The 27,358-nt window shown below is 24.7% G+C and overlaps 8 protein-coding genes across 8 annotated transcripts; 3 read left to right on the top strand and 5 right to left on the bottom strand.

The window, feature by feature from the left end:
* Nucleotides 1-773: 773 nt before the first annotated feature.
* Nucleotides 774-3,505, top strand: DICPUDRAFT_149727 (uncharacterized protein; the record flags this gene model as incomplete). The annotated part of the gene is made up of 3 exons (XM_003285772.1): nt 774-1,104; nt 1,210-2,520; nt 2,649-3,505. 3 exons carry the CDS (start codon nt 774-776, stop codon nt 3,503-3,505), a joined length of 2,499 nt encoding a protein of 832 aa, XP_003285820.1.
* An 879-nt stretch (nt 3,506-4,384) lies between these two features.
* Nucleotides 4,385-6,247, bottom strand: DICPUDRAFT_149728 (uncharacterized protein; the record flags this gene model as incomplete). Its single annotated transcript, XM_003285792.1, has 2 exons — nt 4,385-5,785; nt 5,873-6,247. 2 exons carry the CDS (start codon nt 6,245-6,247, stop codon nt 4,385-4,387), a joined length of 1,776 nt encoding a protein of 591 aa, XP_003285840.1.
* Nucleotides 6,248-7,716: 1,469 nt separating this feature from the next.
* DICPUDRAFT_76751 (uncharacterized protein) lies at nt 7,717-8,682 on the bottom strand (the record flags this gene model as incomplete). Its single annotated transcript, XM_003285793.1, has 1 exon — nt 7,717-8,682. One exon carries the CDS (start codon nt 8,680-8,682, stop codon nt 7,717-7,719), a length of 966 nt encoding a protein of 321 aa, XP_003285841.1.
* A 269-nt stretch (nt 8,683-8,951) lies between these two features.
* DICPUDRAFT_149730 (uncharacterized protein) lies at nt 8,952-13,553 on the bottom strand (the record flags this gene model as incomplete). The annotated part of the gene is made up of 4 exons (XM_003285794.1): nt 8,952-9,449; nt 9,512-9,969; nt 10,459-13,280; nt 13,354-13,553. 4 exons carry the CDS (start codon nt 13,551-13,553, stop codon nt 8,952-8,954), a joined length of 3,978 nt encoding a protein of 1,325 aa, XP_003285842.1.
* A 393-nt stretch (nt 13,554-13,946) lies between these two features.
* On the bottom strand, nt 13,947-16,958 carry DICPUDRAFT_97185 (uncharacterized protein; the record flags this gene model as incomplete). The annotated part of the gene is made up of 6 exons (XM_003285795.1): nt 13,947-14,290; nt 14,361-15,541; nt 15,610-16,329; nt 16,520-16,573; nt 16,646-16,761; nt 16,827-16,958. The coding sequence occupies 6 exons, from the start codon at nt 16,956-16,958 to the stop codon at nt 13,947-13,949; spliced, it is 2,547 nt and encodes an 848-aa protein (XP_003285843.1).
* A 1,589-nt stretch (nt 16,959-18,547) lies between these two features.
* DICPUDRAFT_149732 (uncharacterized protein) lies at nt 18,548-20,965 on the bottom strand (the record flags this gene model as incomplete). The annotated part of the gene is made up of 3 exons (XM_003285796.1): nt 18,548-20,228; nt 20,307-20,689; nt 20,783-20,965. The coding sequence occupies 3 exons, from the start codon at nt 20,963-20,965 to the stop codon at nt 18,548-18,550; spliced, it is 2,247 nt and encodes a 748-aa protein (XP_003285844.1).
* A 565-nt stretch (nt 20,966-21,530) lies between these two features.
* On the top strand, nt 21,531-22,220 carry DICPUDRAFT_149733 (uncharacterized protein; the record flags this gene model as incomplete). Its single annotated transcript, XM_003285773.1, has 1 exon — nt 21,531-22,220. The coding sequence occupies one exon, from the start codon at nt 21,531-21,533 to the stop codon at nt 22,218-22,220; it is 690 nt and encodes a 229-aa protein (XP_003285821.1).
* Nucleotides 22,221-23,284: 1,064 nt separating this feature from the next.
* DICPUDRAFT_97186 (uncharacterized protein) lies at nt 23,285-27,326 on the top strand (the record flags this gene model as incomplete). The annotated part of the gene is made up of 4 exons (XM_003285774.1): nt 23,285-23,508; nt 23,593-23,926; nt 24,000-24,408; nt 24,476-27,326. The coding sequence occupies 4 exons, from the start codon at nt 23,285-23,287 to the stop codon at nt 27,229-27,231; spliced, it is 3,723 nt and encodes a 1,240-aa protein (XP_003285822.1). The 3' UTR covers nt 27,232-27,326.
* Between the last annotated feature and the right edge of the window lie 32 nt (nt 27,327-27,358).

Here is a 27,358-nt window from a genome sequence, read left to right on the forward strand (position 1 = left end):
ATATTAATTTTCATTTTTTAAAAAAAAAAAATAATTTTTTAAATTTTTATTTTATTTTTTTTAAAAAAAAAACTTTTTTTTTCTTTTGTTATTTTTTTGCTCACACCAAAACTCACACAAATAAATTTTTAAACACCCACAGATAATATTTAAAAAATTTATAATAATAATAATATTATAAAAATAATAATAATAACAATAGTAATATTATAAAATATTCATATTAATATTTTTATTTTTTTAAATTTTATTTATTTTTAATTTTTTTATAAAAAATAATAGTAATAATATAATTATTATTTTGTGATGATTTTTAATTATAATAATAATTTTTTTATTTATAATAAAAAAAATATAAATATAAACAATAGTAATAATAATAATAATAATAATTTTAAAAAAATATATCTTTATTTAAAATAAAATTTAATATTATATAAATATATTAAAATCTTAAAAATACAGTAATAATAGTAATAGTAGTAATAATAGTAATAATAGTAAATAGTTTAGTAATATTGTTATAAATTAATAACATTAAATTTGTATTATTATATCGTATTAAACATTTTTTTCTTCATTTTTTTTTTTTTTGTTAAATTATTTGTTCAATTAAATATACATATTTTTAATAGTTTAGTTTTTTTTTTTTTTTATTAAATATTTAATAATAGTTTTTTTTTTCTAAAAAAATAAAAAAAATAAACATATAATATATTCTTTTTACATAACACCAATCAAAATCAAAAAAAGAAATAAATATTATTCAGTGAATGAAGATCGAATGTAAAAAGGTTTCGTTAATTGGCTCCCCGGAGCCCAGATGGGGTCATACATCTATAACACTACCAAATGGTTCAGGATTTATTGTTTTTGGAGGAAATAGCAATAGGGCATTCAACGACATACAATATTATAATATACAAAACAACTCTTGGTCAAAAATAGAGGCTGTGGGAAATACTCCTTCTGAAAGATATGGTCATAGTGCAGCCTTATATCAGTCCCAAAATAGACCCTATAGTGATTCATATCAAATTATATTTTTTGGTGGAAGGGCAACCTCAAAACCATTTTCAGACATTAATATATTATATGTTAACAGTAAGTATCTAATATTATTTTTATTATTTCGTTAAAAACAATTTTTTAACAATATCATTTTTAATACGTATAAACCAGGTAATAAAAGCTTTATTTGGAAACAAGTCACAAATAAATCGGTCGAGGGTAGAGCAGGGCATACATCAGTCGTATATAGAAATTATTTAATTGTATTTGGTGGACACAACAACCATAAGAGTAAATATTATAGCAGTGTACTTGGTTATAATTTAGATACAAATGAATGGAAGCAACAATCCTGTAGTGGAGTAATACCATCAGCACGTGCAACTCATTGTACGTTTCAAATTAATAATAAAATGTTTATATTTGGTGGATACGATGGAAAAAAGTATTACAACGATGTATATTATTTAGACTTGGATACATTCACATGGAAAAAAGTTGAACCAAAAGGTATAGCACCAAAACCAAGAAGTGGCCATTCAGCTACTTTAATTTCAAATAATAAACTTATGATATTTGGTGGTTGTGGCAGTGATTCAAATTTCCTAAATGACATTCATATTCTTCACATAGATGGTGTTAATGAATACCATTGGGAACAACCTCAATACATGGGCATCGAAATTCCTCAGGCTAGATTTAGACACACTACAAACTTCATTGGCGGAAGAATGTACATTTATGCAGGCACTGGCTCTGGTAACTTAATGGGAGATCTACACCAATTGGAGTTTTTTGATGATAATAATAACCCATTGGTACCAATCATACCATCCATTCAAACAAATAATAATAATGGTATTTATGGTTCACCATCAAATAATTTATTATCAACAAGTTCGAGTTCCTCTTATTTATCAACCTCACCTCAATCAACTTCCTCAATTTTATCAAACCATAATTTTAATTCCCAACATAGTAATAATAATGATATAACAAATGATACTTTAAGTGATCATAGTAATCACAGTAATAATACATTAGCCAGCAATAATAGTATAGGTAGTAATCAATCATCACAATATTTACAAATCCCATCGACATTATCAAGATCAAATTCAAATATAAGTTTAAATTCATCGACATCATCCCTACAATCAGTTCAAACCACTACTACAACGAGCACTACCACTTCGCAAACATCGAATCGTTCAAATTATTCTAATAGTAATCGATCATCAATTTCAATACCTCACAGTAACTATAGTGGCAGTTCTGGTCATAGAAATCAATATCAGCATCAGTACCAACAACAGCCACAACCACAACCTCAAGTTAAAACAAATTCTGCCGAAGAATTAATACTTGAAGAGTTAAGATCATTAAATATCTATGACCAAGCAGCAGGAAATAAAGATTTTCAAAGTAGTCTCAGAAGAGTTGAGGATCATTTTAATCATAAAATTCGTCACGAACAAAAGTATCGTCAAAATTTAGAAGAAAAGTTAGGTAAAGCAAATCATCAAATATCTCTTTTAACAGACCAAATTCAAAGTATTATCCAAAAAGATGAATTAATATCATTGAAAAAAGAATATAATGATCTAAAAAAGAAACATAGTTATTATATTCAGAAGATATTGATGATTTACCAACCGAAACCTGCTTAAAATTAGAGGAAATTCATGTAAAATCATTAGAGAAATTAAGGGTTAAAAAATTACCTCAAAAATCATCACCAAATAGCAATCAAACTACCAATAACGGTAGTCATTTAAATAACAATAGTATTGTTGGCGAACAAACAATTATTTGTAATAACAGTCAAATTTCAACTCAAATACCAAATCAATTATTATCAACTCAACAATCAATATTAGATTCAAAACAACTTGCACAGCAGCAGCAACAACTACAACAACAACAAAAGCAACCATTATCACAAAGACAAGTTTTAACATCATCATCGTCATCAACTTCGTCATTATCTTCACAGCAACAACAAAAACAACATAGATTATCAATTTCTTCAAACTCAAGTATCATATCAAATAACAGTAATAGTAATAATGATAGTCAATATTATGAAAATAAAATCAAAGAGTTAACAAATCAGCTCAAAGAAAAGAATCAAAGTTTAGCGGAAAAAGATATTGAAATTAATGGTTTAAACAAACAGTTAAATAAATTTAAATTAATCAATATTGATGCCTTGGATGTTAGAGAGCTTTTAGATTTAGAAGCCATCTTCCATAATAATCTCAGACAGATCAGTACCATCAAGGATCAAATCTATAGCAGTCGTTTATCGGTATTAGAAAAAGAAAAAGACCAACTAAAAGATCAAAATAGTTGCGTTATTTGTGTAACAAACACACCAAACATCTTATTACTTCCATGCAGACATAGTTCCATTTGTTCTGAATGTTCAACTAAATTAACTAGATGCCCTTTGTGTCGTTCGGAAATCACCAAAACATTGGAGAGATTTTAAAATCTATTCATATAAAGTTTTTTTCTCAAAAGCTGTATTTATTATAATATTTAATATAATAAAGTTGTGAAAATAATTATAATAAATTGTATACAAAATTTGTAAAATAAAATAAACTTTTTAATTTAATCTTTTCTTTATTTAATATTATTTTTTTTTTTTTTTTAAATATTCAACCTTAATGGGGTTATAAACCACAACCAATTAAAATAATATCATCATTGGGGGAAAAAAACAAGGAGGAATTAATAGAAAAATAAAAATAGAAATATAGAAATAAAATTTTTACATTTAAAAAACTTTAATTTTATTTACATTTATTTATTTATTATTTTTTAGTATCCAAGGTAAAAAAAAATTATTTGAAGGTAAATTTTCGAATTTAATTTTCTTTATCAAAAATAATTTAATATTTACAGTTCTTTGATATACCGATGATAATTTGGATATGGTTGTGCTAAAAAAAAAAAAAAAAAAGAAAAAGTTAGAATTTGTTTAAAATTAGTAAATAGATAATAGTTAAATAGTTTATATAAAAAATTATAAAAAAAAAAAATATTTTTTTTATAAACTCCCCACATAGAATTCAAGAAAAAATTTATCTTGATTTATTTTTTTTTTTTTTTTAATTATGATTATGATTATTATAGTTATTATGATTATTGTTTCTTGTATCGTTTTATTGTTTCTATTGGATTGTAATTTTATTTACTGAATATTAAAAAAGAGAGAAAAAAAAAAAAGAAAAAAAAAAGAAAATTGGTTTGTTATTAAAAAAGGTATAAAAAAAAAAAAAAAAAAAAAAAAAAAGTATATGTTATAATTTTGTTATTATAAATATAAATATAAAATCGGGTTAAAATAAATAAATAAATATGATTATTTCTTTCTTAAATCTTTGTTTCTAGCAAAGAAAGAAGAAATAATAACTAAGCCGCCACAAACTGAAAAGCCTACACCAGCAATCCAGAAGAATCCGTCTTGAATGTTACCATTAGCATCAGCACTATCCATACCACGACCAAGACCAAAGCTTAATAAAGAGATGATAATTGCATAAGTTCCAAATAAGAAACCAATAACTGATGCTAATGGTGAACCAGATGGAGCGTCCTCTTCATCAGTGATATCTTTGACTTCATCGACTGATTGTTTTTTATCATCCAATTCTTTACCGAGATCGTCAATTGAATTTTCGAGACTGAGATCTTTGCTATTTTTAGAATTTGGGGTAACATTACTTTCTGATATATCTGATTTTTCGCTATCTGTATCATTAATTTCTTTTTGATATATATTATCGTTGGCTTGAGTGTTAAGAGGGAATTCTGATTGGATGAATGATAACAATGAAATATCACCTGCGGCCCAGAAGGAACTAACAACAGCAAATATTGGGATAAAAGAACAAGCAACAGCAGTTGGATTTGAAAGTTTTGGTGGATAAACCAAAACCCAAACTAAAGCGTGGAAGAGACCGTCTACTCTTACCCACCATAATGGATTCTTTAATTTGTTACCAAATTTAACAACTAAAATTGAACCAATAGCTTCCCCAAAGTTTGAACCACCAGTTAAAATACCAGAAAGTGAACCTTGCTTAAGTACTTTTTTAGCGAATGTTGGGAATAAAAGATTTTCTAAAAGTCTATGAAGTACTTGTGGTAAAACATAGGTAGTAATAATCCACCAATATTTAACAGATAGGATGTAACGGGCACCAACATACAATGAATGGAAGTATAAGTAAATCTCTCTTCCAACAGTCTTTACAATATGAAGAGCTTTGCCATCAGTTTCAGCTTCTGGATCTTTAGCAGTTTTAATAGTGGCTGGTGGGAATGGTTGTGATACGAAAAAGAAGAATGTGGCACCAAGTAAATAAAAGACAGGTTGATGAGATAACGAGAAAATTGGACCTAAATGATCGATTAATGGAGTTGATAAGAAAGCACCACCAGTACCTGAGACTTCGTAGAATAAATGAATTAAACCGTTTAATTTTGAAAGCTTTTTATTATCGCCACCTAAAATTTGTCTTGGGGTAAGTTTTCTACTGACCTCGATCATGCCAACGAAAATTCCCATGAGCAAATATAATGGAATTACTAAATAACGATTCCATGAGCCAAGATGATCGACATCAGTTTTTGTACCGGTAGAGGCACCAATTATAATAAATACAGTAATAAGAATGGCCATTAAAAACATAACGACTGATGTTACTCTACTTGCTCTAAAATTTCTTACAAATGGAGAAACCAAAATTGAGCCGATAGACTAAAAAAAAAAAAAATTAAAAAAAGAAAAAAAAAAAAATTATTAGTTTCTATAATTTTTTAAAAATTTAAATAAATGAATACTTACTTGTGAAAGGAAATATATAATATTCATGACAGCTAAAAAGGTAACACCATTGTCATGTTCAAATCTAGTTAAAACAACAAGACTGAGCGAGCTAGAAAATGTTTCGAAGGCAAATTTATAAAACATAGAGGCAACAATAATTTTTAATTCGTCACGGTGTTCTAAAAGATAAAACTTTGGGTCCCATTTGCTGTATTTGCTTGGCTTTTCCTCTTCATCTTTATTTTCTTTGGCCATTTCTAGATCATTTTCTTTCTTGTCTACAATAGAGATCTCTTTAGTGAGTGGCTGGTGGTTCTGGTCTGGAGAGTTAGAGACACTAAGAGGTGGACTATCTTGTACATGGTCAATATTATTTAATTCAACTTGATCCATTATAAATAATATATTGTTATAATTATTATAATTATTACTTTGTTTTTTTTATTAATATTATTGTAAAATAAAAATTTTGAATTTTTTTTTTATTTATTATTTATTGTAAATAATGTAAAATTATTTTTTATATAATGATTAATTATTAATATTTTATTAAAAAAAAATTATTTATATAAAATTGGTTTGGTATACAAAAAAACAAAAAAAAAACAAAAAATGTTAAAAGTGATGTGGAAAAATTAATAATATCTATATTTATATATTAAAATATATTAGATAGTGAAAATAAAGGGGAGTTTAGTGATATGTGAGTCTAAAAAGATAGCACACTATGTGGTGATGGTTCTATTATGTGGGAAAAAAATTAAATAAAAAAAATTTTAAAAAAAAAAAAGGGGTTAAATGTTTTTTTTTTTTAAAATAAAATTATTATTATAAAAAGACCAAATATATTTTTTTAAATAAATGTGTTTAATGATTATAACTAAATAGAATATTATTTGACCCTTTTTTACCACACAAAAAATTTACGGATAAACTAAATAACACTAACCAAAAAAAAAAAAAAAAAAAACTTTAAAAAGCATAATACACACAGGTATTTGATTAAAAAAAATAAATTAAAAAAAAAAAAAAAAAAAAAAAAAATTATAAATAAATAAATAATCTGACAACTTTCCCCAAAACCGATTATATAAGGGCACCATACTTTTTTTTCTTGTTTTGTCAGTTGGATAAAAAAAAATTAATTATTCAAAAAAAAAAAAAAAAAACGAAAAGACGCACACATACCAGAGGGTTGGATATTTTTAAAAAATAAAAAAAATAAAATTAAAAATAAAAAAAAACTAAAAATAAATAATTTTAAAGCCGGATTATGGCGAAAAATTCATAGGCTTATAAAAACTAGTCGCTGTAAATATTGCTGGGTTATACACAGTAAAATAATTTTGGTGTGGTTGGGAGGAATATTAGGTTTGCGTAAATAAAATTTTTTATATGGTTTTTGGTGTGGTAATTGGTTTTTTCTCATCTCCCAACAACCATATTATTTTTTTTTGTGATGCAAATGAAACTTTTCAAAAGAAAATTTATTGCGTATTTGAGCAGGTTTTGGCTTCTCTATCTTGTTTTAAAAACACACATATTTATATAATTTTTTTTTATATTAAATTTTGATGGCTAAAATAAATTCTCGATTAATTTCGAATAATAAAATAAAAAAAAAAAAATCTTTTATAAAAAACACTCCGTAATATAGTGCAATATAACAACACAAGAATAAAAAAAAAGATAAATTAAAAAAGGGTATTTTATAGACCCACCCAATAATAAAAAAAAAAAAAAAGAAAATGTAATAATATAAAGAGTGAAAAAGAAAGAGAAACAAAAGAAAAAAGTAGATATTTAAAATAAAAATTAATAAAATATAATTTGAAATATTAGGAGAATAATTTGTTTTTTATTTAAAAAAATTTTTTGTAAAATTTTAACCCTATTGATGAAATTTGAGAGAATATACTATTACTGCTGCCACTTTCTTGTGATAATACTGTTTCATCTTTGTTTATTTCCTCCAACATATTTGTATCATCATTTTCCAATAATAATTGTTCTTCTTGTGGTTCTTCTATTTGATTATATTGTGATTTAAATCTTTTTATTTTAGTTTTATTTTTATGATTATATTGAATGTGGTCATTTTGCTTTATATGATATAATAAACTATTATTATATTTAATTACAGAAGTAAAATTTTTTTTACTCCCACTATTAATATTATTATTATTATTATTATTATTATTATTATTATTATTACTATTATTATTATTACTATTATTATTATTATTATTATTATTATTATTATTATTATTATTGTTTTTATTATTTAAATGAAAATCTATAGAGTTTTTTTGAAAATTATACGTTTTTATTTGTTGGGTATTTATAATATTATATTCATCCTCTATGTCACTATTATAAAAATTATTATCATTAATATTGTTTTTATTATATATTTCGAAAAACATTTTTGTATCTTTTATATAGCCTCTCCAATAAAAATTGAATCTCTTGATTTCACCCATTAGAGCTTTTAGTGAATTTTGATTTGATGTTAAAAACATTAATGTATTTAAAATCTTTTCTTTGTAATATGTATTGATAGGATATAAAACCATCCTTTTTTTTCCCACTATCTTCAGTTTTAATCTAATAAATTTAGAGTTAAATTTATCAACTGAGGAAATCGATTCTTTTTTTATTATATCCCTAATATTATTAATTTGATCATCTGTTAAGTTTATCAAATTATAGTTATTATTTATAATATGGTAATAGTTTGAATAGTCTATGAAAATTTGGTTATTTCTTTCATTAACTTTTTGAATTCTAATCTTTTGTTTTTCTTTTTTGGTAAGTTTATGTTTCATCTTAAAATATTTTATTATATGGTGAAAAGAAACAAGGTAAAAAAAAAAAAAAATTTAAAAAAAAAAAAAAAATTATATATTAATTTTTTTAAAATAAAATAACCAATAAAGGTAATTTGTCAATTTAATTTATAGTTTATTTTAATTTTTATGTATAGATATAAAAGGTATTGAAAAGTTTTATGGTGACATCTATTTTTCAATTTAATGTTGATTATTTAATTTTTATTATTTATTTAAAAAAATTTTAATTTTATTTTGATGTTTTTTTAACTAAATATTATTCTTCTCTTTTGGGTAATATGTCCTCTACAAACTGGACAAAAGGTAACATGATCTGAGCAATTATTACATGCTATAACATGATTACATGGTATGAAAACCATGTCTCTGCTTTTTTCATAGCATATAGAACACATTCCTTGCATTTCTCCAGGGGTAACAGTTTTTGTACTATCTAATTTTAATTTATATAAATAGTCACGGATATAAGGAATACCATAATAAATTAAAATTGAAACACCAAAGCCAATCAAAAATCCACCATAAATTGAAACCTTTAAATCTGCCTGTTCCATCTCTTTATCTAGCTTACCTTCTGAAAACTGAAATGGTAAATTTAAAATCCTGTAATAAATTTTTTTGGTTGTAGAGTCAAATTGGCATGAAAGAACTGTAAATAATTTTTGATTTGGTTTTAAAGCTTTATTTTCAAAAACTTGACCTAAAAGCTTTCTTCTATTTGAAATATAATCTAAAAATCTAATCTGTAAAAAAATTAATTAATATATAATAAAATATTTAAAGTCTATTAATTAAAAACACTTACATATATAGGTTCTTTGTTTGTATTTAATATAAATTCTGTATATACTTTTTCTAATGGAAATACTACGTTATCGGTAACTACATCAATAGAATTATTTGCACCATCGGTTAGCTTCAATGATGGGACACAATTAAATTGCCTGGAGAATATACTTGAAACTGTACCAGTAGCTGAACGCGAACACTGGAATATAAAAGTTCCGGTTGACTCTACAGCTAAAAAACCATCATTACCATCGATAACATGACTTGCTACACTTGAAAAAACCGATGGTGAGGTTGTAACAATTTCGCCAATAGGACCATTTGGTTCAGTGATAGAGCTTGGTGTTGGTAATATTGTTTTTAAATTTATTAATGGGCCACTTGAGTTTACATGGGTGTAGATTGAAATTAGAAACTCTTTTCTTGACAATCCTTTTTTTGTTGCATATTCCAATACTTCATCAAATCTTGTTACTTTAATAATATTTTTTAGGTACCTGCTAAATCTTAACCATTTTATAAATTTATAAGTCACAAATAATAATGGAAAAACATAAAGCATTGTCTTTAAAAAAAATAAAATAAATAATTTCTATTTTAAAAATTATAAAAAGTTTTTTAAAATAATTTATGTGAAATAAAAAGTTTGTTGTTTAACAACACACAAAATTATTAAAAAAAAAAAAAATAAAGTAAAAATTAAAATTTTAATTTGATTTAAAAAAAAAATTAAAAAAAGTAAAAAAAAAAAAATTAAAAAAAGAAAAAATTTTTAATTTAAAAATTAATATTTAATTTTCCATTAAATGATTATTTATTTAATTTATTTTTTAAATTGTTTTTTTTGGGTATTTGATTTTGAAAAATTTCCTTTTTTATTTCCACTATTATTTAATTTTTTCTTTTTGTTTTGTTCTTCTTTTTCGTCTTGATCATCTTCGTCATCATCATTTTCAGATTTACGTTTATTGACTTCTTTTGTTTTAATTGAAATTGATTTTGGAACTGCAGCGGATTTATTATTTAAAGCTTTTTTCCATTGATCATCGTCACCTTTAATTAAATATTGTTGTAATGATTCGTCGTTTTCTAATTGTTTTTTAAATTTAGCTTTAATTTCATCAGCACCTTTCTCTAATTCACTTTCTAAATCTTCAGCTAATGGAATCATATCGGTATCCTTAATATCACCTTTGAATGATTGGTATTGACCAGTTCTTGGTGCTACAATATTTGATTTTGGTAATTGATCTTGAAGGTATTTATCTTGAGTTGATTTTAATTCGACATTTAATTTACGCATAGTTTGATTAAAAAGTGAAAGGATTTGATTTGATTGTAAATTTAATTCGCCCATTAAATCGTCGACAGTTTTGTGTTGGAGACCTAATGCTAAAAGAATTGATGATTGAATTAATGATACGTCTTCAACTTTTAATTTGTTGGTAAAATAGAGTTTGGCTAATGAAGGTAACAAATCTATTACTACATGATAATCGACAATGTTGTTACTGTATGATTCTAAACGTTTTAAGTCGTATGATGAGAATAATAATTTAACTTCTTCATATGATAATTCTTTTGGTAATTTCTCTTTTTCAAATAAAATATTTAATGCCATCTTTGAATTAAAGTTTCTAAATTCGTAACCTAAGAGATTGATGAAACGCTTTCTGAAATCTTGATGGAATGATTGTAACCAACCTTCTTGACAAATTGTATTGTTGTGTTCGTTGTTTAATTCTCTTAACATTATACAAGTATGTTCACCAGTTATGTCGTTTGAAGTTAAACGAAGATATACTGGAAGGTATTTAGATTTGCTCCAAAATTGATAAAGTTGTTGTGTGACACCATATGATACACCCATATAATGAAGTTTTTCTGGTTTTCTTTCTGATAATTTAAATAATAATGGTGGAATGTTGGCTCTTGGTTTAACTACCTCTGATAATAATGAAACACTTTCTTTTTCGACAGTTTTGATTTTTTTATCGGATTCTTTTTCATTGTCTTCATCGTCGCTATTATCCTCGTCTAAATTTGGAATTTTACCTTGGTAATATTCGGTTAAAATATCTAAAGCTTTACTACCATAACCCATTTTTTGATAATCTGGGTGTGTTGCAATACGAACTACTCTAGCACCTGAAAGACGTGGGAAATCTTCATCTTGATATTGTTGAGTTAAAGTCCATGGAATAAGATCACCTGATGCTTGATAACCACGTTTAATACTGCTAAGAATTGACTCTTTAGCAATTTCACCTTCAAGTGATACTTGAACAGCACAAAGAATCTCTGGGATACCATTGGAGCTGTTTTCATCTACTGGACCTAATAAAACGAATAAATGGTGATCTGGTGCATCTGACATTAAAAGGAGATCATTTGGTGAGTTTTTATAATGACTTGAAACAAAGAGGCCAACCATCTTTTGAAGGAATAATTCTGATGCTTTATGATAACTGAATAAGGTATCACGATTGACATAATAAAGTTGGCACTCTGATGGATGTGGACAACCAGCTGGTGAACTTTTAGCAACTGTACTATCAAGACATAAAAGTTCATTTAACCATTTTTCAATTGGATCACGTGAACTGTAACGAATTGGTTCATTTAATTCGACTTCACGTAAAACACGACCAGTAATATTTTTATTATTTGATGAACCTGAAACTGTGGTTGATTGGTCACGAAGTTGTTTAATAAGTTTTAATGATAATGATCTACCTGTACCTTCATAACCATTGATGGTTGATGACATAAAGACTAAATATGGACCTAAAAGGTTTTTGACATATGGTAATGGAATAGCAGCGGCTTCATCAATAACTACTAATTCGGCTTGACCTAATTTTTGGTAGTCTTGTGGTTGTATATATTGAATAGTTTGTCTGTGTGTTCTGAAAATATTAACACGAATGATAGCATCGTGGAATTCTGGGTTTGTTGATTTAACTAATTCATAATCGACATGTTCAACATATTCCATTGAATCGAAACCTTTGAAAATAAATTGGAAGAGTGTATGAAGATTTTCTGGTGTTGGTGATGAAACGAAAATATTTGAATAACCAAAGGCAACAGCAGCACTGATAGCCAAACCTAAAGCAGCAGATTTACCTCTACCTCTACCGGCAGTTAATGTTACTGTACTTCTAAGGGTTTTTTCTGAAATACTATCGATAAAAGTTAAAAGAGCTGTAGCTTGATCCATAGTTTTAGTATTTTCAATTAAGACACCTGCAACCTCGGTATCTTTAACTTGTTGCTTAAATTGTTTTAACTCTATTTGTTCCGGTGTTTCTAAAATGGTTGGTTTGGCTTCGATAGATCTTGAATGAGATGAGAGTGGTAAAATATTTAATTCATCGTCCATAACTAAACATTGTTCACATTTTGCTAATGATAAAAGGAAACGTTCATTAAATCTACAAACAACTTCTGATCTTGAGTTTTCTTGACGGAAACGTGAATGTACATCCATAGACATTGTATATAATTGTTTTAAACTTGTCATTGTTTTTAATAACAAAACAACAATACCACCACCTTCAACGGTTTCAATAGTTCTTGCTAAAAGATTTGGGGTAATGGCTTCAAAATCTTGTAAAACCAACATACCGAAAGTTTGACCTAAAATTTTATGTGATTCAGAATAATAACTGTATCTAATATTTGTAGTTGAAATAAAAACATCAAATGGATCTTCTTGATTAATTGATTCTAAACCTTGTGATTTTGATTTTTCCTTTTGTCTCATTTTCTTTTTTTTGTGTCTAAATAAAAATTATTAAAAAAATAAAAAATTAGTATTATTTATATTTTTTTGAAATGTATATGTGCACATACTTTGAAAAACCTAAATCTTCTTTATAACACCATAAAACTGATGGTCTTGCTTTGACAACACTTTTTGATAAAATATAGTGGAGATTTGGTACTTGATCTTTACCATTATCACCAACCATTACAAAGAAACTACGGTGATTAGTTGCAATACCATTTTCGATTAATGTTCTAATTCTTGAATCTACTTTCTTTTTAACCATTTTTTAATTATCTATAAAATGAAATAAAAATAAAATAAAAATAAAATGAAAAAAAAATAAATAATTTCGTTTTTTAAAAAAAAATTAAAAAACGAAAAAAAAAAAATTAAAAAAAAAAAAAAAAAAAAAAAAAAAAAATAATATTATTTCGATAATTATAAAATATAAAAAAAACTATAATATTATTTTATAAATCTCTGTATTGAAAGATTATAATAATAATAATAAATAAAAATGTGGGTTAATTTTTTTTTTTTTGAATTTTTTATTTTTTTTTTTGAATTTTTATTATTTTTTTCTCTTTTTAAAATAAAAAGGAAATAAATTATATAAATATATATAATTGCTATAATTGCTTATTTTTTTATAATTTGAAAATTATCATGATTTGGTTTATTGATTCATACATTCGGGTGTGGCAGGAAATTCAAAACCACGCGATACTGAGTTCCGAATTCGTAAACTTTGTTTGATTGTTTTCTGACGTTTTTCTTTTTCCTCGTCATTTGGATAGCTTCCTATAGGATCCCAAATTAATGCATCTGAATCGATCCCTGAGCTTACAATAGTTGATTCGGTTGGGTGATAAATAACGTTATTTACATGAGAGCTGTGTCCTTCTAAAATTCTAATTAACTTTCCACTCTGTTTTTCCCATATTAAAATTCTTGCGTCATCATCACCACTCATTATATATTCACTGTTTGGTCCATAAAAATTACATCCTTTAATTGTTTCTATAAAATTTAATGTTAATATTACATTGTATTGAATCGTATAAATAGATCTATTATGATTTATATTTACCTTTGCTGCTGTGACCTTTATAAATTTGTTTGTAAGATTGAGAAAATGGTAAATTACTATTACAATTTGAACTTTCGCTATACTCTTCATAATCCACATCATCATCATCTTCAGTAGTTGTACCACCAAATAAAAAACGACGTAGACGCAGTTCTTGATCTTCCTCTTCTTCATCATCAAAATAACTATCTTCGCTTTCATCATTTTGTTCAGAGTCAAAGGATTCCTGAGAATCATCGTCTTCTTGATCACTTTGAGTGTCAAATTCGTCAAGATCTTGGTCGTTGATATCTTCACCACTGTCCTCTTCACTTTCCTCTTCATTTTCTTCGTTACCATCATTTGTTACATTATAATCGGTCAATAATTCTTGATAATAATCTAAAATTAAAGAAAGGTCATTTGAATATTCACTTAAGTTATCTTCATCAACCATTTCTTCTTGTTCCTCTTCTTCCTCCTCTCCTTCTTCCTCTTCCTCCTCTTCATCTTCATTGTTAATTGTTGGGGTAGTTGATTCGGTATCATCTATTGAGCTATTAATTGCATCTCTAATATTTAATAATGATCTTCTCATCATTGTTGGTCTATTATCAAAAAATGGTTTTGGTTGTGATTGTTGTGTTGATGATGTTGTATTACTATCGATTTCTTTTTCTTCTTCTATTGTCGGTGTTGATCTAGATGTTGTTGTGGTTGTGGTTGTAGTGGTTGTTGATGATAATGATGATGACGACGAGGATAAAGATCTTTGTAATGGCGGGGTATTTTTATTTCTATTGTTATTGTTATTATTATTATTATTATTGTTATTATTATTATTATTATTATTATTATTATTATTATTATTATTGTTATTATTTTCTAAAGTACCAATACCTTCTAAACTTTCAGTACTACTTATGCTTTCATTGCTGCTACTGTTTCTTCTATTATCACTACATTCACTACTTAAATCATAGCTACTATTGTAGGTAGCATTACAACTACTACTACTACTACTATTGGTTACATTACTGCTACCTTCGTTTCCACTTGACTCACTTTTATTTTTCTTTTTACTCTTTCTTTTCCTGTGTTCTTGCTGTTTAATTTTCTTTTTATCTTTTTTATCTCGAGAATGAATTGCTCTTCGTTTCTTTTTTTGTACACTATAATCTTTAAAGTAATCTAAAGAATATCTACATATAAACCATTGTTAATAGGATGGTCTATGAATCTAAACTATATCATTATGATTAATACTTACTCTTTTGAATAGTTTTTATTTAAATCGTAAAGGTAAATATATTCGTTTAAATTTGTAACTATAATTTCACTACCATCTTTACTGAATGCACATCCAGTTGCTTCATAGTCGGAGGGCCATGGTAACGATAGATTTCGATAAATATTTACAAATGACTCAGAAGAGTGATCACTAATCATTCTTTGGTCAAACAATCTAACTGTTCCATCGGATGAGGCAGTTATAAAGCTATGACCATCAAATGGATGATACTCTACTGAAAATATTGATGTTTTGGGTATTGAAATTGAAAATCTTAAACTTCTTCTTAAAGGTCTAGGATTAAAATTTACTAATAAACTATCTTTATGTCCATTGCTATTATCATTATTATTATTATTATTATTATTACTATTATTATTGTTATGATTATTATTGCTGTCTGATAGACCACCTCTTCCACCACCAATTAGTTGTGGTAAAATAAATCTGCTTCTTCTTGCACTATTTTGTATATTCGAGCTTGGCTCAATTGGTTGAATCTCTGTTTTATCATACTTTTGCCTTATATCAAACATTCTTACTGTGCCATCGCTTGATGATGATAAAAATAGGTCTGGTGTTCTTGGATTAACCGATAATTTTAATACCTTTTTTTGATGATGTTTATATACTGTACAAGTTTGACCAACTAAATCATAATGCCTAACATCTGAATCATTGCCACCTGAAATTACTTCTCTAATGAAAATTGATTATTAATTTTTGAATATGTTTACTTTTTTTTTTATTATTATTAAAAATATTATTATATTTATTAACTAATTATTATTATTTTTAATGTATTATATACTTAATATTATTCCATTCGTTTATTGTTAGAAACAAACTTTAAGACAGAGTAATATTTTCTAATTATAAGATGACATACTTATTATTTTTGTGAGGTAAAAAATTTGTTGCAAATACATTGGTAATATGACCACTGAAAAAATGGGAAATTAAAATTAGTATTTTTACAAATATAGGTGTATATTGTTAAGAATGGTTTACTTACTATAAAGTTTGAATACACTTTCTATTCGGAAAATCCCAAATTTTAACGGTTTCATCATCGGACCCAGTTACTAAAAAACTACCATCACTATTAAAATTTATTGAATTGACACACTCCTGTTTACATATTAGTAAATTTTATTTTACCAAAAATATTGCTGTAATTATCAATGTATACTTACTAAATGACCTTTAATCTCACCAGATTTTTCCAAAGTTTGGATTGAATAGTCTGATTTTAAAAATTCTTTTTTAAATTTATTTGTTTCTGATAATTCTCTTTCAAATAATAAATGATTCAATCTATTGTTCATTATTATTATTCTTATTCTTATTATTCTTATTATTCTTCTTTTTTTTTTTTATAAATTGGTAAAAAAATTTGTAAATTGAAAAAAAACAAAAAAAAAAAAAATAAAAAAAAAAATAAATATTAAATATTAAATATACACACAAAAAAAAATTTTAATTATTCTTAATATCCATATGAATTTTACTTGTTGTAGTGTATGCTATTGAACAATATAATATTTTAATGTGTGTGAATAGTGGTAATTTTTAAAAAAAAAAAAAAAAAAAAAAAGAAATTGAAAAAAAATTAATGAAAAGATTATATACACAAAAAATTTATTTTTATTTGCTGTTTTTATTTATAAATTTTTCTTTTTTTATATTATTATTAATAATACTACTATTACGAAAAAAGTGAAACAAAACAAAACAATATGAAAAAACTATGATCCAAAAATAATTGACAAAAAAATAAATAGATATATAAAAATATTGAATAAATAGATTAAATGTTTTACATTAAATATGAAACTAATATAAAGTTTTATTTTTTAATTATGTTTTATAAAATTGAAAATTAAAAATAAATGATTTTTATAATAAAAAAAGGAGAATTATTATTTATAACAAAGGTGAAATAAATTATTATTTAAATCTTTTAATTAAATAATTTGGATAAAGGGTATTAAAATAAATAAAATAATAAAAAAATTAAAAAAAAAATATAAAAATAAAAAAAAATAGAAAAAAAAAAAAAAATATTTTTTTAATTTTTTAAATATTTTTTTTATTATTAAAAAAATGATATTTTATTATTATTATTTTTATTATTTTTTTTTTTTTTTTTTGATTTTATTTCTTAACACTCAACCCCAAAAAGGTTTGTTTTTATTGTGTTTAATATCATGATTAATTTTTGTTATTTAATTCTTTTCACCAAAAAAAAAAAAAAAAATTTTTTTTTCAATTTAAGTTTTTCAAATATTTATTTGGTGATAGAGGGAATTAGTAATAATAGTTTAGTGAATTTAAATAATAATAAAAAAAAAATACCTTTTAAATAATTTAAAATTAATTAAATTAAGAGTCACTAATTTAGATATGATTTCTTGAAAAATTTAAATTTAAAGATATTTTTAATTGTGTGTGGGGTGTGTTTTTGTATGGAGAGTGTGTGGTTGTGTGGTGTGTGATAGTAATTGTTTTAATATGAATGTGAAGTGTTAGATCTAACAATGCTCGATCATGAAAAATATATCCATTAACTTAAAATGGGGTTAGGAAATATAATATGAATACCAATATTACTATTATTTTTTTTGTATTAAATATTTTTTTGTTTTTGATAATGGATAAAAGTAGTATTTTTATCAAAAAGGAAAGAATAATATTTTTCATTTAAAGAATTGTTAAAAAAAGTTTGGAAATACGTGAATATTTAAATATGGGTTATATTTACTTTTTTATTTTTAGAATTTTAATTGTTTGTTTATTTTTTTTAAATTTTTTATTTTTTTTTTATTTTTTTTTATTTATTTTTTTTTTTTTTTCTTTATTTAGAATTTTAATAATAAATTAAAATGTGATTGATGATAATAATGTTATTAAAAATTTATTTTCTACCTCTTCTTTGTTTATCTGAATGTCTTTTTTGTTTAATTTGTTTATCTCTAAATGACATAAGAGTTTTACCTCTAACCTTTTGAGTTTTAAGTTGGAAAATGAATTGTTTTTGTTTTGATTTAAATTCGTTGGTTGTTGATTTACCGACTCTATTTTCTTTATGTTTGGTTTTAGATGTGTATTCGCCTCTTTCTGCTCTATTCTCTTTGATTTGTTTGATTCTTTCTTCCAATTCCATTTTCTTCTTTTTATGTGAACCTATTAATTGTGATGGATCAATGAAACCATTAATATCTTCTTCGTTGTCTTCATCTTCATCCATACCTTCATATTCTTTATTTTCTTCAATTGATTTCTTGAGTGCTTGAAGTTTCTTTAATCTTTCAAAATCTTTATCGGTTAAAATTTGAAGTTTATCCATACCATCATCTTTTTCATATACTTTTTTAACTTTTGGTTTTAAGAATTTTTCATCTTTTTCATTTTCATTAACAATATCTTCTTCTTCTTCTTCTTCGTCGTCTTCTTCTTCTTCTTCTTCATCATCTTCGTCACCATCTTCGACTTCTTCCCATTCTTCATCATCATCTACATCCTCTTGGTCACCTTCTTCAACCTCTTCCCATTCTTCATCATCATCTTCTTCAACCTCTTCTAATTCTTCATCACCTTCTTCTTCTACACCTTCTTCATCAATATCTTCATCTTCATCGGCACTTTCCCATTCTTCATCGCTATCAATATCTTCACCATTTTCGATGGCATCTAATTTTCTATTTAATTCTTCATCATAAAGTAAATCTATATCGCTGACACCTTGTTCTACTTTTTGATGACCAAAAGCTAATAAACCAACATCAGTCTTATTTTTACCTCTTTCTTTCTTTGGTAACATTGATGGATAATTATCTCTAAAGAATTGAAGTAAACTTTTACTGGCCATGGCGACACCTTTTTCTTTTTTATCTTTGTATTGAATGAGATCGGCCAAGAGAACTGGTTCCATAGCTAATGGACAACGAGCACAAATAGCACGAATAGTATTTAAACCAATAGCAATAACCTCTGGAGCACAACCATCGTTAACAAAGAATTTTGCAATTGTCATAATTAATGGTTTTAATACATCTGGGTCAACAAGATCGTGACAGGCTTGAGCTAAAACTGCTAATAAATAGGTGATGTTCTTTTGATGTGGTTGTAAGTACTTTTGAAGGAATGGATAGAAATTGTATACCATTAATTTGTGAGCTGAAATTAAACGAGAGATAAAGTTCATCATCATGATACGAGTTTCAAATTTTTCGGTGGTTTTTGCTAAAACATTGAATAACTTATCACAATAGCCTTGTGGATCATGAATTAATTCAATTGCTGGGAAATTTGGTTGACCTTTCTTTTCTTCGTTTTGTTTTGCTTTTTTTAAATCGACTTTACTCTTTGATAAACGTGTTTGTCTACCCTTTGTCTTCTTACCGACACGATTAGATAAAGATTTCTTTCTATAATTATCTTTAGCTCTTTGTTCTTTTTGTGCATCTTCAACATCCTCTTCGTCTTCTTTATCTGGATTATCAATATGAAGGAAAAAGTTTAATGTTGTAATAATAATTTTAGAATTTTTTGAAAAAATACCATTACTAATAACATTAACAGTTTTTGTATCGTGCCTAAAAAAAAATTATAATAAATGTTAATATTAGAAAAATAAATAATAAATTTTAAAAAATAAAACAACTTATACATACCAAATTTTCTTTCTGAATAAATCGATCATAACCTTTAATGACATTTTAGCAGCAATATCAGAGTCATCATTCATCATTGAATACATATAATTTTGAAGAGTTCTATTAAGTCTTTGATTCTTTTGTTTTAAATTGGTATTTTTAATATCTGCAACAATATGTGAATATAATAATTTACGAAGTGGTTTATCGTGAACTCTGAATAATTTGAAAAATAATGATAAAAGTGTAGTTTGTTGTAAAAGATTACGATTTCTCATTAAAATTAAACTTTTAGCTAAAATTCTTCTAAGTTCTGGTTCTAAATTACTGCAACTATTTTCTAATAAATCTGAAATTTGTTTTGGAAATTCTGATAATTCTTTTGGGTAACAAATGCAAACCTAAAAATAAATAATTAAAAAAATTAAAAAATATATTAATAAAACGATGTTTCTATGATATGGATTTGTAATTTGATAAAAATAAAAACATACATGACTTAAGAAACTGACTAATTGAGCAAAGTGTTTAAATTCTTTGGTTGGTTTTAATTGGAAAATTTGTAATTGTGTTAAATAATGTTGGTATTGTAACAAAAATTCTTCTTTATAAGCAGCTGGATCACGCTTGGTTAAATTTTGGAGTTGTAAAAGATCTAAAATTTTTGTTGCTGACATATTTTTATGTATATTGTTTATTTAAATATATAAATAAACCCAAAAATACGTCTTATAACAATAATTAAAAAAAAAAATAAAAAAAAAAAAAATTTTGAAATATTCCAAAAAAAAAACGAAACGAAAAAAAATAATAAAATTTTAATTTTTTTTAATTATTATTTTATTTTTATAATTATAATTTTTTTGATAAAAGCAGAAATAATATTACCAATCAAATATTTTATGATTAAAAAAATAATAATTATAATTCGATTTGTGGATAATATTCCCCATTTTAAATTTTTATTTGAACTAAAAAAAACACTTCTAAAAAAAAAAAAAAAAAAACTTAATATCTATTATAAATTTCAAATAAATCTTACAAATAGAGTTGTTAAAGTTAATTTTTTATTCATTTTTGAAAATAAATAAAAAAAAAAGTAAATAAATAAATAAATGTTTTTCCTTTTTTTTATTTTTATTATTTTTTTTATTTTTTTTTAATTTTTATTTTAAAAATGAATTTTTTTTTTTTTATTTTTTTTATTTTTTTTTCATTGTTTTTTATTTATATTAATACAAAATGATTTCAAATTTATCAAAAAGATTTATAATAAATTCAAATAGAATCATAAAATTTTCAAATAATGTACCAATAAAAAATAATATAATAAATATAAACAGTACCAATAATATATTTAAAACTACAAATAGATTTTATTCAACAAATAATAAAATTAATAATAATAATAATAATAATGACGACAATACACCATCTAAAAACGATCAAAATGTAGAACCATTTGAAGCTATTTATGCAGCAATGTTAAAAAAGATAGATGAAACTGAAAAATCACTAAATGATGATATCAAACCAGTTTTTAAAATGAAAACAAAAACTCAAATTATTCTTTCAAGACATGGCACATTAACATTTTTACTTTTATGCTTTACTTTTTTAGGCACAATGATTTACTTTTATTTCCAAAAAAGAAAACATACATTACTTTCAACACAAGTCGAATACCACAGAATTTCCACTTTGGCCGAAATAGAGAAACTTAAAATAGATTTATCAAAACTCTCATCAAGCTTATCAAATCCAACAACTCAATCTCAATTAGTAGATTTATTAATAGCCGAAATCATTGAAACAAACAACGAGGCCATTTTGAAACTATCACAAAAAGAAATCGATGACTTGAGAGTAAAAATAAAGGTTTTAATTTTAAATTACTTAAAAGAGGAAAAAGAAAAAGAAAAAAAACAATAAACAAAATAACAAAATATATTAAATAGGGTTGTTTTAAAATAAAATTAAAATTAGTTCAATTTTGGTTACATAATTTTTTTTTTTTCTTTTTTTTTTTTTTTCATAATAAAAACAACCATTTTTTTTTTTTTAATTTTTTTTTTTTTTTACAATTATTTTAAAAAATCTAAAAAAAATTATCATAATACAAAACCACTCATATTAATTTTTATTTCTATAAAACTATATTTTTTTTTTAAATATCAAAAATAATGACATTATAAAATAGTTTATTTTAAAATTTTATATTATTTTTTTTTTTTTTTTTTTTTCATTTATTTATTATTTATTATTTATTAAATTTGTACTATTTATTAAACACACCCGTAATACACAATTAGACTCACACCCATTCCCAAAAAGATAAAAATAAATCATCATCTTGAAACACAACAACAATTGCACATATCACATTTAAAATAGAGCAAAACAAAAAACAAAAAAAAAACAAAAAATAAAATAAAATAAAAATTAACCACAATTCTTATTTTTAAAACACATACACACAATTTAATAAATAGAATCACACACACATAGACACAATATACAAACAAATAAAATTTATTAAAACACTATATTTATAAATACAAATAACATTTATTTTTATTTTTTTTTTATTAAATTTTTTTTTAAAAAACCATTTTTTTTAATATTTTTTTTAAAAAGTATTTCATCAGCAATTGTTATAATAGCAGTATTAATTTTTAAATATATAATCCTATAATCAATATAATCAATCAATTCACCACTCATTCAATCAGAATAATAATTAATTAATTAATTAATTAAAACTATAAATAATAATAATAATAATTACTATAGGATATTTACAATTATTATAATTTTGTTAATATTTATAATTTTTAAAGTAGGCATTTTTTTTTTATTAAAAATTAATTTATAAATTTTTTTTTTAAAATATTAAAATTTTTTAACTTAATTCTTTAGAAATAGCTTAGGTGTTAATTAAAACTATAATATAATAATATAGCAGCATAATAAAATTATAATAAAAGTAAATCAAAATGAGTAATAGAAGGAAAAACCTTGATAGAGGTCCAGAAACACTGTTTAATAAATTATTAATAGTTCAGTTAGATACAGAAACATTTCAACCATCATTATCATATCAATGGGCCCCTCCAAAAAAAAACGAAAAGGATGATGAAAAGGAGGATGATAATAGAAAAATTCAACAATTTTGTTTCCCTGAGTCGCAGGATGAATTATCAAATATATTAAAAAAAAAGTAAACAGATAACAAATAATATTCTTACAAAAACTATAGTAATAATAATGAATAGATATTAATATATTTTAATAATTACTTTAGCCAAGAAATTATAAATGTATTTTCAATTGTTTTAACAGATTCATATGGTGGTAAAACTATTGCATATTGTAAAAGAGTTATGAGACCACTCGAACCAATTTGTTTTTGTATAATTAGTAAAAGGCCATTTTTTAAATTATTTGAAAAGCTTTTAATATCAATTCAGGATAGATATGAAAGAAGATCAACTCAAACCATCAATACATTATTATCAGCATTGTTTTCTCAACCTATCCCCAAATCTTCAACAACCATTGAATTTAAAACTATAACTGCTGGCCAACCAGAAGAACATATTTTCCCATTTTTAAAACCTAGAACTAATTTCGATCATGTAAGTAATCTGCACTAAATAATAAATTATAATAATTGGGTATATTAACAATTTTCTATAAATTTATATTTAGATTGATTACGAAATTATTTTTAAAATGAACCCAGAGCATATTATAAAATTATTTGAATTTGCATTATGTGAAAGTAGGGTTATATTATTATCAAAAGATATTTCAGTATTATCAAATGGTATTTTGGCTCTATCCTCATTATTGTATCCATTAATTTGGCAACATATTTTTATTTCAGTTTTACCTTCATCATTAATGCCATATGTAGCAGCACCAATTCCATTTATAGTCGGTATTTTAGAGTCATCATTAAAGTTATTTTATCAACAACCAACAGAACAGGTAATTCTTTACGATTTGGACAGGTTAGAGTTTATAATAGATCCACACACAAAATCAATGCTTCCTTATCATATAAGAATCTATTTGGATAATTATTTAAAAAATATAAAATTAAATCATCCAAAATGTAAGTTTATTTTAAAAATTAAAAATTTTTTTATAAAAAAGATACTAATATTTTTGTTTATATTCAGATAACCATGATTTCGATGATAATAATCTTAGAAAACCATTTTATTCAATTATTTATCACTTATTTAAAAATTATACAGCTAATATGTTAAAAAATGGTGTATCATATAGTTTTCATAAAGATCAGTTTTTAGAGGCACCTTGCAATCTTCAAAATAAAAAGTTATTAGAGATAGTATGTAATTCTCAAATGGTCGAGGTGTTTTTTGGGGAAAAGGAGTTTGAGTTTTCAGAAGGTGGCCAGGTCAATTGTACATTCTTAAATGATGCTAGAGATAATACTGATGATGTTCCATACATTTCAAGAAAGAAGTTGGGCTTATTAGATTGCAGAGCATGTGGTCACAGTACAATTTCATACCCAAATACATTGGAAATCGATGGTCAATTCTTAATTCATGCAGAGTGTTTAATGTGCCGTACTTGCGAAATCCCATTAAGTCTAAATGAACGTGACAAATTTGAAATTAAAAAGATTAAAGATGGTGAGGCTGTTAAGATATATTGTACAGAATGCAGAAGTAAAACTTTAATGGGCAAAATTAAAAATACCTCATCAAATTCAAAACAAAAGTTTTATTCATTATTTAAAGTTGATGAATCTTCATACAGTAGTCAACAAGTTGGTAATACTGCAAATCATAATCATCAAATTTTTAATAATTTATTAAATCAAAATTATTTTGTTTCAAGTCAAAAAGATAATCAAAAAGATAAAGATAATAATCACAATCATAGTCATAATCATAATCATCATCATAATCATAATCATCATCATAATCATAATCACAATCAAAATCATAACCATAGTCATCACAATAATGGTCATCATAATACCCATTCATCAAATAATAGTCATAACCAAAAACAAATTTTTCCAGCATCAAGTGAAATTCAAAATTTTAAATTTAAAAAATCAAGTCAAACAAACCATCAAATTAAATCATCAACTTTTACAGGCTTACCAACTACGATGCACACAAATAATTCAAATCAAACTTTAGCACCAAGTTCATCATCTTTATCCTCTTCTGGTGGTAGTTTACCCCCACCACCTCAAACGACTTTAAATAGTTATCATAACCAAAATAAAGGTGTTGGTGGTTCTTTATCTGGATTATCAAATAGTTTAATGATCAAAAATCATTCAAATAATAATAATGGTAATAATAATAGTTTAAAATTATCATCATCACCATCATCGGATAATTCAATTAAATTTTCAAGTTCTCCATCAAAATCACCATCAAATACTCCTCAACCACCCTCTTTAAAACCTTCAATAAAGCAACCAGCTGTATCACCAAATAAACAACAGTCAATGTCCCAACCAACACAACCAAACGCAGCATCAGCAAATGTAGCCAATATTCCCCTATCCAAACAAGATAGATCTAGAGCACCTTTACCACCCTCCCTAGGAGAAAAGAAAGAAAGAGCGATGGAACAATTAAAACAAAGAAATATACATGTTGTAACTAGATTGGATGATTATTTTTCAGATCTTAATATGAATAATGATTATAATAATATAGATACAGAAATTTCTAATATTAATAATAATAATAATATAAATAATAATAATACACTATCAATTTCGGTTTCAAATGGTAATTTACCTCCAATTTCACCAAGAAAAAATCAATCTCAGCTACCTCCAATCTCACCAAGAAAAAATCAACCACAGCAACCACTAAATTCAACAAAAAAACAAAATAAAGCAAATCCACCAGCTATTCCTCAAAGGAATTTTTCTAAAACAGCACCAAGAAGATCCAAAACTCCACCACCTCAATTAACTTCTGATGATTGTGATTTACCTTCTAAATCACCACCTGTAGTTTCTCCTCGTAGAAAATCAAATCCTGCAGCATTACAAATTTATTCAAAACAACAACAAAATAATAGTGACTTTCAAATGGTTAATAGTCAAGGTAGTGTTAAAAAACCACTACCATCACTAAAAACAAATAATAGTAATGACAATCAACCACTACCAGTAAGACAATTGCCACCAAAGTTATCAAAACCATCTACCAGCTTTACTAAATTACCAGATACATCCCAATTTAAAAAATATGCGGCAAAACCTAATGACCAACAACCACCAACTTCAAAGGGAACATCAATGTTATCTACACCAACTATAATAACCACACAAAGTAATAATAACAATGGTTCTAACAAAGCTCAACAACAACAACAACAACAACCAAACCCACCACCAATACCCAGCAGAACCACACCACCAAAAACTTCACCACGCACAATGGTTAGAGAATATAATAATAATAATATATATTATCATAATCAATCTCCAGTACAGCCAATACAACTACCACAACAACAATCTCCACAAACATCTCCTCAAACATCTCCACCTGGTGCATCACCTAGACGACTTAATAAAACTTGCTTTGGTTGTCAGTTACCTTTAAATTGTAAGATGCCAATTAAAATGGCAAATAATAATTATTACCATGCAGACTGCTTTACCTGTAAATATTGTTCTTTACCTGTTCAAAAAGATTATTTCTTTTATCAAGGTTCTCTTTATCATATAGCATGCTCAGAAAATATATTACCAGTGTGTGTTTCATGCACAAATAAAATTCACGGAAAATTTGTTCAAGATTTCAAACAAGTTAAATTTCATGAAGAATGTTTTAAATGCTGCAATTGTGGTTCCTCATTAGTAAATGGTTATCAAATTTATTCACAAAGTTATTATTGCAAACCATGTGGCGATTTAAAATAATATAAATAATAACAAAAGATATATATAAATTAATAAAATATAAAAAAAAAAAAGAAATTTTTAAAATTTCTTTTTTTTAAATAAATTAATTCCCTATTTATTAAATAGTTTTTAAAATCTTTAATTT

This window comes from Dictyostelium purpureum, assembly GCF_000190715.1.
Source record: "Dictyostelium purpureum unplaced genomic scaffold DICPUscaffold_54, whole genome shotgun sequence".
Classification (NCBI taxonomy): domain Eukaryota; phylum Evosea; class Eumycetozoa; order Dictyosteliales; family Dictyosteliaceae; genus Dictyostelium; species Dictyostelium purpureum.